Raw genomic sequence first — 16,584 nt, 5'->3', positions numbered from 1 at the left:
CCATGCGGTGCCCTGAGCTAGGTGGGTTCTCAGCACTGACACGTACAATAAGTGGCTGCTGCTCTTCCTACTTCTAGGTGCACGTTCTTTTAATTTGTCCTGTGAGGCTTTCATTCACAAAAACAAAAACAGAGCTAAATGTAGGCAATGCTACTTCCAGAAAAAAAAATAGACAAAACAAAGATGGGAGTGGAGATGGGAACTATCAGAATAGCATTACTAATTGACTTCTGTGTTTGTCTCTCCTAAAGCATGTCTCTCCTGAGTCAGCAACCTTTCCTTTCTTTGGTACTTACTTGCCTTAAGGGACAGGATGAGCAACGGGAAGGGCTGCTAACATCACTGCAGAATCAAGTCAATCAGGTACAACCAGCACGTAACCATGAGCTCCTTCCGTGGACGTTTGTGTCACCGGTTTGACGTGTACAGGAGGGGTTCAGACCAGGAGAACTGTAACACATGGCCTGCTGGAAGGAGCAGTGAGGGGAGGAGAGAATGGGGAAAAGTTTTGTCCATTTGTTACAGAAAATACATCTTTTTTTTTTTTTTCCTAAAATGGTTCCAGCAAACTTTAATGAATGTGAGTCTGGTTCAGTTCTTTCCTGGCTCAGTTCTTGTCCTGAGAGGAAGCTTCTCAGTCTTTCGTTTGGTCTTAAGAAGTTTTTATAGGTTTGAGACTTGAAACTATGGATCATACATATATATATATGTTTTTAAATACTGCTAGTCTCTAACTGGCAAATTGCCTACAGAAACCATCCCTGCTGCTCTTTGTTTGAATCCCCAGTGCTGTTCCCACCCCCTGCTGATTCTGCTGTGCCTCCTTGTTCCCACCTGGTTCCTGCTGTGCCTGCATGAACCTCATTAACTCTCCAGACTGTCCTTTAAGTGAACATATGCAGTGCATGGTGTGGTGCAATTATGTCTCTTTTTTTTGTCTCTAGTTTCTCTAACTTACTGTGACAGTGAAAATTAATACTTGTAGGGCCATTATTTGCTCGTATTGCTGCTCAGTGCAACTCCAGGCTCTGACTTCCACATCCTGGTTAAATTCATTCCTTTGACCTTTTTTTGCCCTTGGTATTTCTTTTGATGTTTTTTTTTTCCTGGTAGTGCTGCCACCTGGACTCTTCTGCTGTGTGGTTCCCCCCTGTAACACAGCAGGTGCAGTTTCCCTGAGATTCTGCTCATTTCTTGTCCTGTGCACCCAACATTTTCTGCTGGGAAGCTGCATCCCATGCAAGACACCCATTTACATACCCAGTTTAATGGAGTGTTTGAGACTGTGTTCTCAAACACATAGCCAGGCTGCTCATTTTCCTTTCGTTGCATCAGGAAGATCCAGTCATATAATTGAGAGCAGAACATCAGCTCTTTACAAATATTTACATTTCTTTAGTTTGTTTAATCTGCTCTAAGCTTTGAACGGGTATGAGTATATGAAGGTTAATACTCCTTCCTGTTTCCTTAAAGATAATAGTCACAAAACCATAAATTTTATAGGGGAAAAACGTCTGTGCAAGTGGAAAACAGCCTTAATCAAATGGTTTCTCTTAGATCCTTAGTAACTGGAGGGAAGAACGGTACCAGGGCGATGTTAAAGCTAGACAGATGATGCATGAAGCCTTACAGCTTCGTCTAAATCTGGTAAGAAAATCTTGTGTTGGTATGGAGCAGCTGCTCTGAAGTGCTGCGTGTAGCACTGCGGGGGCTGGCGCTCCCTGAGCCTTGGGATCTGAGGGCATCTGTCACCTCCCTCAGGATGGAGACGGGATGTCAGCACGCGGGTGGGGGTCAGGGTCAGAGCTGGAGGGGAGGGATGCTCAGACACAGCCCTGCAGCGTGGGCTGAGGCCCTTGGCTGGGGACATGGGGACAGGCGTGGTGGCCCCAAGCGGAGCTGGCTGTGGCAGCAGGAACCTCAGTGCCCCCAGGCCGAGACACAGCAAAGCGAGGAGGTCTGTGCCCTTCCCACCTCTCTTGTTTTAGACTAGTTCTGATGGAAAGGCTTATTTTGCATTAAAATATGATACTGGTAGAAATTAGGAAAAATTGTTCATGGGATAAAGCGTATCATGTAGCAGTTTTCATTCACTGTTGTCTTGTTGCTCACATCCTTTTCTGTGCACTGGTTTGTTTTTTGTTTTTGCATATAGAGGGAAGGCAATAACTATAAAGTTTTACTTCAGTACCTTTTCAGTTTTGAGAATCTGTTCACACACTTCAAAATTTGTTGCATCAAACAAGCAGGTGAAGACGTGAAGCTGTTTGACAGAGCACTGTAATGCTTTTCCACAGTTCCTTCTTTAGTAAAACTTTGCTGAGAGCGTGGGGTGGGGAGAAAAGTTACTGAAGGTCAGCACATCAGGATGGCAGTCAGCACACAGGAAGACGGGCTGACTGACAATTTTATTCATAAGTAATACGATAATGGAAGTGTGAGATAAATGCAGAGCTTTGCTGTCTGCTGCGTTGTTTTGCAGGTAGGTGGCATGTTTGACACTGTGCAGAGGAGCACCCAGTGGACCACGGACTGGGCACTTCTGCTCCTCCAGATAATCACTTCGGGAACAGTTGATATGCAGACCAACAAGTACGTGCTGTTTAAACAAGCTATTTAATGTGGCGTTCAGTCTAGATTGCATGTATGCTATCGCTGTGTTTTTCTTCTTATTATTCTGTGACTGCTTGGGTACAACTTACATGCTCAGAGCTGGGCTCAGCTGGGGAGCACTCCTATTCTGGAAAGCACTGGAAAAACTGTTTGCATGGCTTCTTAGTGAGCATTTACCTGGGCATGTTCCGTAGCAAAGCTGTGGTTCCTGGTGGCCATCTGGCAGCAGCTCTGTGCTGTGGTGCACAGTAAGGTGTATGTGTGCACGGGGACGATCCACCAGCACGTACACAGGGGCTGCGTGTGCATGCTGAGACGTGTGCCTGCAGAAAGCACTGCAGATTCAGCTTCTGTAAAGAGCTGCGTGCCTGGCCCTTGCTGTGAATGTCTGCCCTGGGTCTCTCGCCGGGCGGCAGCTCCTCACAGTGACATTTGTCATTCCACTCGCAGCGACTTGTTCACAACCGTGCTGGATATGCTGGGCGTCCTCATCAACGGGACGCTCGCCTCCGACTTGTCCAACGCGTCCCAGGGAGGGCCTGAGGAAAACAAAAGGGCTTACATGAATTTAGTGAAAAAGTTAAAAGTAAGTGTTGTGTCTCATCATTTACAGCGTTTCTTTTGAATCTTGTTGTTTCTGGTGCCTTGGAAAGAGAAGGGGGAATGAAGTAGCATTAGTAATAAGGAAGGGAAGGAGGAAATAAGAAATTAGGAATGTGAGGGCAGGGAGACAAACTACGAAGATACTTCTTATCGTTACATTACATTCAGAACCCTGACAGAGACTTAATTGCTTTTGTTTTGTTCATGTTTGAGGCACTAAACTTGCATTCACTTTGTGTTACATATGTTGTATGATCCACTCCAACAAGGTAACTCATTTTCTTGAAACCAAGCTAAACAGGCCTGCAAGGACACTTGTTTAAATTTAGTAAAAGCACAGGGAAATGATTCATCCCCTAACTGGACATTTTCTAATAGTGAAAGCAGTGCAATGTTTCTCTTCCTTTTTTCCCACCTTCCTGTTTGACTGAGCACTTTGTTTATCCCTTAGAAGGAGCTGGGAGACAAGCGGTCGGACAGCATTGACAAGGTTCGCCAGCTGCTCCCTTTGCCAAAGCAGACTTGTGATATTATTACTTGCGAGCCAATGGGATCCTTGATCGACACCAAGGGCAACAAAATTGCAGGGTTTGACTCCATTGATAAGAAACAGGCAAGAGTAAATGCATACCTTCATCTCTGGTTTTTTGTAATGTTTTGATGCATGGGAAATGTGTACAGCTTGTATAATACACACATTTAGATCCAGTATCCAAAAAGTATTGTACTTCTGCTGGAGTACAGCTTGGTAATGCATTCAGTTCTTACCAAACTTCAGCCTCAGCAATGCAATCCCTGTTAACTGAGCAATGATGCAAAAGTGTGCAGTGCCAGGTCTGCAGGACACCACTGTTCAGTTGTAAGTGACTGACGGAGTTTTGGTACCCAGCGTAATTCTGGTTTCAATACACATGCAGGGTGTTTGTTTGCATGATCCATGTGAAGGTTCTTGGGCAGTGTGTGAAGCCAGGAGTGGGTTTGGAGGGGGGCTTTCAGATTCCAGCATCGTAGTGCGATGTGTGCAGTACCACCATCCTGCATCAGCACTGACAGTGCTGCTGTCCTCTCCTGACACCTCGCCCGAGCTGGCAGATAGATAGGTCAGAGCTCTTCATCTGAGTGCCTCTGGAACGGACACAGCTTCATGCCACCCATACAAGCTCAGGGGTTTCTGAGACAGAAATCACTTTCTGATTTGTCCGTAAGTCTGTCACCAAACCTTGTACAAACCAGAGCCGGATGATCCACAGAACGTGGCCGATTTGTGACTCCTCATGTAATGAGTGCTGGCAGAAGCTTGCTTGATTTTGCAATCCAGCGTCTTGACTGACCGAGAAGGAAAATTATGTCTTCTTGTAGCTGAAGAGCTGAAACTCTTACAACAGTGTTTGCTTTCTCAGCAGAATCCTACATGTGAGAGCTTGATTGACCTGGAAACCTTTTGTCCTCTTACATGCTGGGAGGACGATGCAGGGGGTGCTCCTGCTTACAAAACATGGAGGAAAGAAAGAGAAAACACAAAGTGTGCTGATAGGGGTTTTTGCCAGCATTCTTTTTATGGTGAATTTATGGGAGGAAGAAAGCTAGAACTTGTAATTCTGCAGTATCTCGTTTCCTCCTAAACGTGATTGGTGGAACTTGAGATTTTTAGCATGGCTACAAGCAAATGCTACTATAAAAATATAACAGCTTTTATCCAGCAGCAGCTTTGGATGGAGGCTGAAGGCCCATCAGCGTGCACTTGGTACGTTCTGTGGGGGGAAAGGACCCTCACTGGATTTTGTGACTCAAATCGTGGTGAACAAAAGCAAGTAGTTTGCGGTGGTGTTCAGCTTCCCTAAAGTGCTGACTTCACTTTTATTTTAATACAGGGTCTTCAGGTTTCAACAAAACAAAAGGTGTCCCCTTGGGACTTATTTGAAGGTCATAAAAATCCCGCTCCTCTCTCCTGGGCATGGTTTGGCACAGTTCGTGTGGACAGGAAGGTGATCAAATACGAGGAGCAGCAGCATCTGCTCCTGTACCACGCGCACCCCAAACCCAAGCCGCGGAGCTACTACCTCGAGCCCTTGCCTCTGCCTCCAGAGGAGGAGGAGGAAGAGCCCACCACCCCTGTGTCTCAGGAACCAGAAAGGAAGTCAGGAGAGCTCTGTGATCAGGGAAAACACGGCACGGATGACGACAAGAAGACAAAGGGCAGGAAGAGGAAGTCAAAGTCAAGCTCTAAGGCTGATGTAAGCGGTTGGTGCCTCGTGCAGAGCTGGGAACATCCCGTCGCCTTGCTGTCTTTGCTGCATTCACAAGTTGTGCCTTACCTGGGGGGGTTCCATCAAAGGGAGAGAATGGAAATGGTCAGCAGGAGGCTGGGTTTCTATCAAACACAGTCAGTGTAGAGGAGTGTACTGTGCATAGGGCCTTCCGTGCTATGTAAACGGCGCTGGGCTGGATCTTCGCTCACTGAATATTGCTCATGTTCTATGCATGCTTTCTCATTTGGTGTAAAATTATAGCAAATACATTCTTTCTCACTTTCTGAAATTCCTCCTGCTCAAACTATGTTCTGAGAGCAAACGTGGGCTCAAACTTGGGTCCCATTCAAACAGAGAATAATTTGAAAGACACTCTTCCACACAGCTACACCTTTTTACCGTATAGCTTGTTCGGAGCCGCTGCCGTGTTGGCCCTGTTGGTTTTCATGTTTTTTGAGGTGTGGGTGGAGGTCACAATAGAGCAAGGGTTTGGAAGACATGCCCAGCACCGCCTGCACTACAGCTACATTTGTCATTGTGCGGCATCTTAAACAAATGTAACTCGGACACAGTTTTCTGGCCTTTTTGATATTTCAGTGAAAGTCCTCCTGCTGTTTCCTTTCAGATACAGAACGGTACAGATACGTGTGCCTGTGCTGTGCCTAACGGTAGCCTGCCGAAGATGCCTGCTAATAAGATAGAAATGGATGGCGTCTCGGTGAAGTTGTTAGTGTTAATTACCTGTGGGCAGCCTGAGACTTAATCTGTTTTTTACATCATTGCAAACGACAATGGGAACTCTCTCTATCCTTTAATAATTTAGTAGGAAAATCGGCATTATTTATGAGTTAGTAAGGTATGAATGTCAGTAACATTCGCTTTTCCTGTATATTTTAAGGAATATCCACCGAACAGCGCATACAGAGTGCCTCCCAATTACTCGCCCGTTCCCTCACAAATGATGCAGCATCCTCAGTCTGCCTTGTGGGGCTACACCATCGTGGGGCAGCCGCAGCAGCCTGGCTTCTTTGCGCAGAACCAGCCCCTCCCTCCAGGTATGTCCGAGCTTTGAGTTCACCTCTGCTCCTGTTGCTGGGTGGTAAATTTGACTTAGTGCAGCCGGGTTTTGTTCCTGACTCTGAGGCAGGCTGTGACAGCAGTGCCATTTGTTTTATTCCTGCAGTTAGCCAGTTTTCAGAAGAGCTCTCCGTTGGTAGGTCTGCCTGTGCTAAGCTCTTGAATCTGTTTGGTAGAGAAGCAAGAATGACCCGCTGATGGTTTGTGGTGCGTTTTTTGTGACGCTGATAGGTTTTTCTTCTAAGAAAGCTGTAGGAAAGCTTTCTTTCTAAGAAACTTCAGAGAGAAGTTAAATAAGGGAGAGATGATTAGAAGGAACAAATGACCTTGGGGCTATTTCATTTCTTATCTGATCCAGACCAAGAACCATGGTGGCTAATTTAACATCTACAAGATGGAATAAATAATCAGTGGGCTGACTTTTTTTTATTTTTCCAGCATTTGGGTTGAGCTGATTTTTTTTTTTTTGTACATTTGTTTTGTTTCTTCCAGGCAGGGTGTAAACAGTTTAAGCGACGTACTTTAGAGCTGTGTGTAGCAGATGTTTTGAAAGATAGATGTTCTGCTCAGGTATTATGCATAGACGCGTAGACGTTTGCTTCCAGTTATAAATGTCAAATATTTTTTCTAAAGCTCCAAATGTAACTAAATCTGCATTTAAGATGCATAAAAGTCTTCAGAGAATACCGGACAGTGTCTAGGAAATTAAGAAAAGATCATTAAAAAAGCAGAAAGAAAAAAGTGGAGAAGATGTACCTTTCTAAGTCTATGGACCTACAGGTCCATATTTTTCTATCAGGCAGCACAGAATGCATTAATTACTGCCATCTAATGATAACATGGCTTGTCATGATGAGCTGTTCCTACCATGTTTTTGATCTGGCATGTAATTTTTGCTTTTCAGTAGCAGTCAAACATTCTGTGTGATGTAGAGGATGCAGCCCATAGCCTTTTTATTTTCCATTCTCATTTGCAAGTGGTAGCTTTCAGAGCTCTTTTGCCCTTCTAATTTTTCCAGCCAGAAATCTGGTTTAGTTCAGTTCCTTGCCTTCCTTTACGGAGATGAGCTTACCATCATTATGATAGAGCCAACCAAGTGGAAGCCAGTGAGTTAGCAGCGATCTGTACTGACAGCTTTTGCACAGAATGCAGCCGAATGTTTGTGCTCTGGGTGCTTTCAGGTGGTTCCAGGCTGGATCCGACGAGCTCCTTCGTCCCAGCCAACACGAAGCAGGCCCTGTCCAACATGCTGCAGCGGCGCTCCGTGCTGCAGCCGCCCTCCCTCCACGCAGTCACACCTCAGCAGCAGTTGCTCCAGATGAAACTCCTGCAGCAAGAGCAGCAGCAGCGGCTCCTCAGGCACCAAGCACAGGCACGGTCTCTCCAGCAGGTTTGTCCAAAGCCCCAGGGCTGATGAGCAGCACAGCTCTTACCTTCTGCTGAGGCCGCTTGCCCTGCGTAGGCTTACCGAGTGGGGAGCCAGCTGACATTTACAGTCGTAGTAACTTCTTCAGTATTGCTTAAGTGGGGTCATCACTGTCATACTTCCTGCCCCTGGGTCTCGTAGCCCCTTCTATTTTCACTCTGTTTCCTAAAATCAGATTTTGCTTCTCGTATTTGATGTTATAGCAGTCTTCTGTTGTTTCACCAGTGGCTCTGCTGATGGAATGGCACGGTGCTGTGTACCACCACACTACCAGTCAGCAGCAAGTACTCCTTACCTACAAAAATTCCAGGGAAAATTCCTGGAATTCCAGAATTCCATCAGAAGCTGTTTCCATACATATGCACACAGGCATGCATGTTGTCTAGAAGCTCCTGATATTTTCTCCTAATGCTTTGCAGTGTAATGTTGCCATGTGCCAAACCACATATGCCTGCTGTGCAGCTCCTTTTGGAGCCCGAGCTATTTTTTAGAACATGGTTACAGCCAGGCTGCTGCTGAATTGATGGCGTCAAGAGACGAAAATTGGTTTTCCTATCCCAGACAAACAACAGTGTGTGTACCGTAGTTGGTGGTACAACTAGTAACTGCTCACTTTTAAGGCCCTTCTGTACCCTTTCCTACCATCTCTGAGGTCATGTATCTTGCACTGTCCTTATGCTAAGTTCTTGCCTTCACACTCTGTGATGTGCATAGGTTGCTCAAGGCAGGCAGAGTTTTCAGCAGGTACCCTGTGGTTCCTCTCATGCTGTGCATTCCGTTGGAGCTCCCTCATCATCGTCGTCCTTCTTCACTTTATCTCTTGTGATGCACACAAAGCCCAGATCCAACCTGGAGATGCACCAGGTCCAACCCCAGCCTCGCTGCCCTGCACCATGCACAACGGGGTCCCGGGGTGCACTGCCTGGTGACAGGGCAGGGAATGCTACGCAGGTGTGTGTGCCTGCACGGAGTGTTTGGAAAGAGAGGAACAAGACAACTTGTGAGCACTGCTACTATGTGACGTAGGTTGTTTGGCCAAGCTTCAGTAGGGAAGGTTTCCTTATATTTCATATCTCTACAGCTGGAGAATGGAACTCCCTGCTCAGCCTGAGCCCATGGAGAGGATGGTTCTGTGACACCAGTTTGTACCAACCAATCTGCAGTGCTCTTTTACAGGAAGGGCTGTGTGCAGGTTTTGCAAAGAGCGTGCTTTGTCCAAAAAATGTTGCATGTTATACGTAGCAATAGTAGGCTCTTGTGGATGGCAGGGAGTCCTTTCCATGTTCGGTGTTTCATAAATGTTATAAAAAATACTGAGGCTTATTAGTGTCATGGAACACCCAGAAGGACTCTGCCATCATTTCCAGCACCATGTGCTGTGGGTGCAGTCAGGTGGGCACTGTGAGGGTGCTGTGCTGCTCCTCCAGAACTCTGAGCCTAGGAATGTGTATTCTCTGTATTGCTTGCTATTTTCTTGCCTGTCCTTTTCCTTCAGGATGTCAGTAGCTCTGCTGTATCCCTTCAGGATGGCTTTGACAACATAATGGTAACTGCTTGGGGATTGTGAACTTTCTTTCTCTTTTGCACAGTCATTCCTTCCAACACGCCGGCTGCACTCTGCTTTTAATGGGAATGATTTGCTTTGGGCACTCCTCATGGCTCAGCAGTGCGGTGGCTGCATGGAGAAGGCTGTGAATATACTTGCACACACAAAATATTTTTGTTACAAACATTCCCAATAACTGCATCATCACTGTTTTTTTCCTCTTCAGAAGGTGTTGTTTCTCACTGTGAGAGGTCACAGCAGTCTCAGTGCTCCCTGACACCACGTCCATCCAAGCATGGCTTGCGCTCTCCCATTTTGCCCGGCATTGCAGCCCTGTGCTGGGCAGGGCATGCAGTGGGAGCAGCCCTGCTTTGGGCCCTCTGCTGCTTAGAGATCTGTGCTGATGTTTCACAAAACTCAGTCATTCCTGGGGAAAAGAGGTGATGTCAGTCTCTGTGATGTGAACTTTCTTCCTCCTAAGGCAGGAGAAATTCTTTGCAAAACTCCATTTTAAAGGGCACTTGCCCTTTAAACAGCAGCAGCCTTGTTGGCAGATAGCTGCAGTGCTGCAGTGGTGGAGAAGTGCCTGTGCCAGAGGTCAGGGCCAGCCCTGCCCCTGCTCCACAGGCAGCTCGGGGCCAGGCACTTCTGGAGGAACAGGGGATCCTCTCCCTGTTCCTGCTGTCTTGTCAGGAGCAGGGCCGGTCTGACCACGTGTGTCTTGCAGGGTCAGCCGATGGACCCCGCTGCTCTTTTCACCCCGCAAGTCCGACCCACGCCGCAGCTACCGCAGTACGCAGGGCTTCAGCAAGCACAGGTACTGCACTGCTCTGCAGAGTGATGCACAGCAACAAGTGAAACTGAGCCCCTTCCCTTCCAGGCTGGCCGGCCGTGCTGGAGGCTGGGATAGTGCCTGTGCCCCAGGGTGGTGTGATGCTCAGCCATGGGAGCTCGCTGCTCTCTGCATGCCACAGCTGTAAATAGCTGTAACTTGCGCATTTTTCCCCAGTGATGTTCTGGTAGAAGACGAGCGTGCTTCAGTGCCAAGTCTGTAATGTGACCTCTTTTACAATGATGCTGGTTTATGTAACTCCAACGTGAAGCTCCTCTCTGCCTGCTTTCCATGCAGGGCATGCCCCACGGGTACACGATGTACAGCACCCCGATGCCCTTGCAGCAGCAGCAGCCCGGCAGCGTGGTGCTCTCTCCTGGCTACACCCCACGGGCGTACACGGCCCACTCCAGCCCCGTGCTGATGGAGCGGCTGCGGCCGGGGCAGCCGGGTGGCGTGGCTCAGCAGCAGGCAGCTGCCTACATGCAGCCCGTGGCGGGCGCTCAGCGGTGAGCTTCTGCCCTTCTCGGAGCTGTAACCTTGCAAGGTTTAACCGTGACTTCGATCTAGAGGTCCAAAGTGTTTCATGCTTGGTAGTTTTTTCCATTATTTCAGGAAGTAAGAAGTCTTTATAATCTGTTTTGAATCTCTGGAAATGTAATTAACTATGCATGTTTTTCTCAGAGAACACTTCAATGCTTATTAGAGTGCTTGCTTGAAATGTAGAGGCTCATTGCTCCTTCTAACAGAGTAAGAGTGAAATGGTGTCCTGCCTGCATCACCTGCAGCGTGGTAGGATGGTGCAGCTTCTGGTTTGGGTACTTCTTGAAGCATTCCTATTTGGAACAGTAGTCATCCTGTAAAACTTGCATCTTTCAAATCTGTTGAAGCCTGATGTTACAGCTTTTAGTAGTGCTCCTAGACTATTTCTGCTCTGTCTTTAAGTGAAGTAGGATACCTTTTACTTATTGTATTATTTTTCAACCAGGTTGACCCATCAACCTTTGCAGCCAAACTCATTGATAGGGGCAGGCCTGGACAGCACATCTACCACACGTACCCATCCGAGCCTGAGCTCAGCACAGCTGCCCCAGGAGCAAATGCGACAGAGGCAGCAGCAGATCCGACAGCAGAGACTCTTCCAGGTGAGGAACCCGACTGCCCTGAAGGCTGCAGGCGCTTCTCTGCGGGGAAGGCATGCATCCTTCCTCGGTCCTTTGGAATTATTTCCATGTTTCCATTGTAATGCAATGGATACCTGTGCCCATTCCTGACAAATGGTGGTGCATTTCATCTGGACATTTTGGTGTAATAAATTAAACATACCAGCTTTGGAATGTATTTTGGTTATTACAAATGTCTCAGCTCAGTGCAGCTGACGATGCAGAGCTGGAGCACCAGCAGGCTCACACCTCCTGGGACCTCCTGTGTGCAAGCCCAGGTCCCAGCCCATACATTGGCCATGAGCAGCTGTGGTGCTGTCTTAGGGATGCTCCCCGAGGTGCTGTGTGTGCAGTTGTCTGCTGTCTCAGGGCCTGTCTTCTTTCAGATGCAGCAGGGGCAGCAGCAGCAGACTCTTGATCTCCAGCCCGTGCAGCCGCAGCAGCCCCTGGTAAGTGGGATGGATGATGAGCATGGGGCAGGGGCAGACTGGGTGAAGCTTACATTGAACTTGCAGTGCTGTTGTCTGTGTTTCCTGGACGTGGCCATTTTTTCCAGATGTGTTTAAGAGGATAATTAGAAAAGGTTGGTCTGGAAAAATGGGGAAAATACAAGCGACACTAAATTTGCCAGCTGCCTAGTCCAAAGGTATTAATGCAATTTGACAGAGAAACCAAAAGGCAGTATGCAGGTGTGGGAGGAGTGATAAACGAGGGGTCTTCATCTGATCACTACTGAAAGATCATTTATATCCATCTCTAAGCTTTTCTCAGTATTCTTGTCTTGAGCAGGCTGCCTCTGATGGGTTGCCACAGAGGCAGAGCTCTGCCACCAGGCACCCGCTCCTCTAGCAGCAGAGCACTCCATGTGGGTTTCACATCCCCAGGAAGCCCTGGTGTGTGGTTAATACGTTTCACTAACCTCAGCAGTTTACTAGAGTCAGAGGATTACACAATATATTTTAAGTAAAGGATTGGTTTTCAGAAAGAGAAAAAAAAGCTGAAGTCTTCCTAAAGCCTTGGAAGTCCCTTTGGTTAGCGAGGGTTTCACTGAGACAAAAAGCAGATCTGTGCAGTGTGTGCTGCCACCGAGTGTCACTGCGCTGCACTTCAGGCAGCACGTGAGGCTGGGTGGTGTGTTGTTAAGAGAGACTATGGATGCTGTATGTAAAAGAAAAAAAGCACATAAGTAGAAGCACCTGTCCTTTCATCGGATCTAACGAGAAGAAAAGTAGTGATAGATTTTGAAGACAGACTAAGGGAGCTCCAAGGCCCTGCAGTAAATAGGTATTTCAGTAAGTGGTGACAGTTTGACTTCAGCAGCCTGCACAGCAGTCCCTCGTGCATCACAGTCCCTCAGGAGCAGGAAGGTGTCAGAGCTGTGCCATCAGCTTTCTGTGCTCGGCAGCCCCAGGCAGTTGGCACACAGGTTTCACTTCATGCAGGGGACATCTGTGCTTCCAGAGGGAGGAAACACCTCTGCTGTGCACCACTTCTGACTCCAGAGGAACCCATCCTAGCAGCACCATTGCTTCAGATGGTCTGACCGCCCAAATTTATCTGTTGTGATTTAGCAGCTTGACTGGACAGATATGTACTTCAGTGATGGGTTGGCAGTTGGATTTGATGATCCTGGAGGTCTTCGAACCTTAATGATTCTGTGAGTCTGACCTACAGGTAGCTGACCTATTAAGTTATTAATAGTGATTTTCTTCTGGCTGATGGGTAGAAGCACCGAAAACAGAACAGTGCTTGTTCTCCTGCCTGGTGTCGCAGAGAAATACATTGCATGGGCTGTTCAGCTAGGGAAAAACACATGCTATCAAGTGTACCAGTTAGAGACTGAATTCTGCTTTGATGCGGTGTAGATAGCGTACAAATTTGTGGAAGTCCGTGAATTTACACCAAAGGGTGCTTTCGAAAGGATTGAAGGAACGATTTAGTTCATTAGCAGCAGATTTCTTTGGAAGCTCTCAATGTTTGATTCTGTCACACATAACAGTGTGCTGTGGGAGGGTTGCCTTGCTCCCATGGGCTGTGCTCAGATCAGAGTGAGGTTTGCTAATGGCACATGCTGAGCATTCTCCACCACAGTGGAACAGTGGAACAACACACTGGAACCAGCAGCCACAGCCCTGCAGCACGTGAACAGCTCTTTGTGCTTATCCTTCATGTCATTTGAAGTGCCACTGTCCTGAGAGAAACATCTTCCTAGAAGTTTCTTCAGCTACACAAGGGTGTTTACAGCTGCCAAAAGGACATTAGTTTTGATGAGCAGTTCTGGTTATCCGTGGCTTTGAGCAAGACAGAGATCAAAGTTGCTGAAAGCAATGTGCAGGATAACACCGGGCTCTGCAGGGCTGGAAAGGATGGGGAGACCAGCAGCGCACACTATGACACCTGTAGTAGCATTGGAGACATGTGAAATGTAGGGCATGAAGAAAACATGTCCTGGGGGTTCTGAGCGTGTTTCCTGTGTCCTCGCTCTGCTGTGAACACGTGCTCAGGACCTGCTGCTGGGCAGCTCTGCCTCTTGCCATCCTTCCCCGCTCTCCCAGCTGCTGTCCGGTCACACTGTCTGCTGGGCTCAGGGCCCGGAGCCGTCCCTGGGAGATCGGTGCTGCAGCAGCCAATGGTGGGCTCAGCTGGGATGGCAGCGTTGCTTTCTGCGCTACCAGTGTGCGCTCATGCTGTGATTTCTGCCACCTGTCTTTCCGCAGCAGTTCCCGAGGCAGGGCCTGCAGCAGACGCAGCAGCAGCAGCAGACGGCGGCGCTGGTCCGGCAGCTGCAGAAGCAGCTCTCCAGTGAGTGCAGCTGTGTCTGTCTGTCCGTCTGTGGGGGGATGTGCAGTAGTGTCCCACTAACGTGGGAGCTGTCGGTGGCTGGCAGCAGGCCCTGCACCCGGCAGCCGTGTCACAGCGCGGCGCTGCAGCCGGCGCAGCTGGGGCTCTGTGGGTCACGGAGGGCTGTGGCAGGGGCCGGCTGCCCGCACTGCTGCCCCACCGCTCGCCTCACTGCTGTGTGGCAGCGACCGACGGCGCGCTGCTGCCGAAACGCGGTGCGCTGCTTCTGTGCAGCTCGTTCCTTTGCTTTGTCACCAGGTAACCAACCGCAGGGAGTGAACCAGTACGGGCATCCTTCACACTTCTGAGCCCAAAGGTGGGAAGGAGGCGGAACGTTCCGTTTGCACTGCAGAACAGAACATTCGAAATCCAATGCACTGCTTATTGCTAGAAAGGAAACCTTCATTTCCTTCTCTTATTATTTTGGTAATTATTTTTCGTGCTGCAGTTGATGTGAGTGTGTAACGAGGTGGTTCTCGGGGGGGTTCGAGTTTCTTTGCTTTTAATTAGATTTAAATGTAAGGACTTGTGGACCTATCTGAAGAATGTTATTGCAGATTTTATGAATTTGGTGCTTTTTAGGTCCCGTTCCTTTTAAAGAGGACAGAGAATGTTGGATTTGTTTGTTTATCCGTGGGAAACATTCTGTTGTTGTTACTATTTATTTTTTTAAGAACTGCACTGGACCAAACTGCTGAATTGAAAGGCACTCCTGACCTTGGCATAACAGTTGATTTGTTCATTAAGATGTTCACCTCTTTGTTTGATGGTAGAACGAGAGTTGATTTGAATTGTGTTTATTTGACTGTAATTTTCATATGCACTTTATAAAGTTCTTTGTTTAAAGTACCAATTCTCTCTCGCTCTCATTGTGGTAAGAAGGTGCTGAAGTGGGTTTACTGCTTGTATTAGAACTTCTTAAAGTTTATATTAAAAGCCACAATGTAATGTTAATAAACCAACTGAAAGTAGCAGCATTTCTTCATATGTGGTCTTTGTAACGTCCTGGCCCTTGGTGATCCTTGGAGGAGCGCTGAGGGCTGGGCAGGGCTGTGGGCCGGCAGGAAGGCAGGTCTATTTGGCTCTGGGTGGTTCAGTGAGGAAATCCCACCCTGGGTTTCACAAAGAGGGGCTGAAAAAGTCCTTTCTGCCACTTCTGGAGCTGCTGCCCGCACGCACTGCGTGCCCCTGCCCAGCTGCGCCTCTTATCGGTGCGTCCTTTTTACTGACTTGGTGTGGTAACTGCTCAAAAGTCTGGGTTGGATGCTTCATTTCTGGCCGAGCTTCAGTGGTGTAATGTTGGTTCTGTGTGAATCAAGATTAACTGCAGAAATGAGCTCTGCGCAGAAGCTCTGTAAATAATACCATGATGCTCTCCTTCATGTTTCTGGGTTGGCCAGCAAGTTAAGAACTTTGTGCTAATCGCAACTTCGGTATTGTCTACAACAGCAGGAGTTGTTCAAGCTGTAAGCTGTTATATTTGCCTTATGTTATCCCACTTACAAGATTTAATCATATAAAGCAGTTAATGTGTAGATTCTGATTGTCTTTTAAAGTGATCAGATAAGTCTAACTTACATAAAAATTATTTCAGTTGTTTTTTTGGGTTTTTTGTTTGTTTGTTTGTTTTTACATGGATTTTCTTATCCCCAGTGGAAGTGTACTGTTCTTCATAGCAGATAAAGTTGTCACAGATGCTGACAGATGAGATTGGTGTAACCCAGCCTGTGTGGAAGGAAGCACACAGCAGACCACGTGCAGCTGATGTTCAGAAATGGTCATGCCAGCACAAAGGCTTCCCCAGCTGAGTATGAACTCTTAAATGAACAAATAAGTAAAATCTCCAGCTCGATCATAACGTGGTTAAATGAGAGGACAGAATCTGCATGTAGCTGTTGGCACTTTCTCACTCATGAGAACTTTGTGTGTTCATCAGCCGCTGCTGAGGGATTTGTTGCGGGAGGTTCGGACGCTGCGTAGCACTGAGGAGTTTCACTGCAGACTGTCCTATGAGCGATGGCTGTTTTATCCCAGAAGAGGTACGTTACACTTCTTGAACTTCTCTGTTGTTATTTTAAAGGATGTGAAGAGCTAGTCTTGGTGAGGTGGGGGATGGTGACCCTGAGCTCTCCACGTGTCTGTTAGGCATCCTGTAATGATAAGGGAGTGCTTTCACCAGGGCAGGGCAGCGTGGTCCCCTCCATGGCACACGTGAGTCCCCAGTTGGTGAGTTC

General features: G+C 47.7%; 1 protein-coding gene across 1 annotated transcript in view; it reads left to right on the top strand.

Annotated features, from left to right (window-relative positions):
* Positions 1–14,658, top strand: part of MED12L (mediator complex subunit 12L) — a gene marked incomplete at both ends in the record, with an annotated part of 102,037 nt that extends 87,379 nt beyond the window's left edge. The window contains 14 exons of the mRNA XM_079539817.1: positions 252–363; positions 1,558–1,647; positions 2,483–2,592; positions 3,064–3,199; positions 3,668–3,829; positions 5,088–5,450; positions 6,364–6,520; positions 7,724–7,932; positions 10,242–10,331; positions 10,644–10,855; positions 11,335–11,491; positions 11,896–11,958; positions 14,230–14,311; positions 14,609–14,658. Of these exons, the coding sequence (XP_079395943.1) occupies positions 252–363; positions 1,558–1,647; positions 2,483–2,592; positions 3,064–3,199; positions 3,668–3,829; positions 5,088–5,450; positions 6,364–6,520; positions 7,724–7,932; positions 10,242–10,331; positions 10,644–10,855; positions 11,335–11,491; positions 11,896–11,958; positions 14,230–14,311; positions 14,609–14,658 (1,993 nt within the window). The remainder of the gene's footprint in view (positions 1–251; positions 364–1,557; positions 1,648–2,482; positions 2,593–3,063; positions 3,200–3,667; positions 3,830–5,087; positions 5,451–6,363; positions 6,521–7,723; positions 7,933–10,241; positions 10,332–10,643; positions 10,856–11,334; positions 11,492–11,895; positions 11,959–14,229; positions 14,312–14,608) is intronic.
* Between the last annotated feature and the right edge of the window lie 1,926 nt (positions 14,659–16,584).

Source organism: Tetrao urogallus (assembly GCF_951394365.1).
Source record: "Tetrao urogallus genome assembly, chromosome: 9".
In the NCBI taxonomy this organism is placed as follows: domain Eukaryota; kingdom Metazoa; phylum Chordata; class Aves; order Galliformes; family Phasianidae; genus Tetrao; species Tetrao urogallus.
The sequence above is the reverse complement of the archived record's forward strand: the minus strand, read 5'-3'. Positions and strand labels throughout refer to the sequence as shown.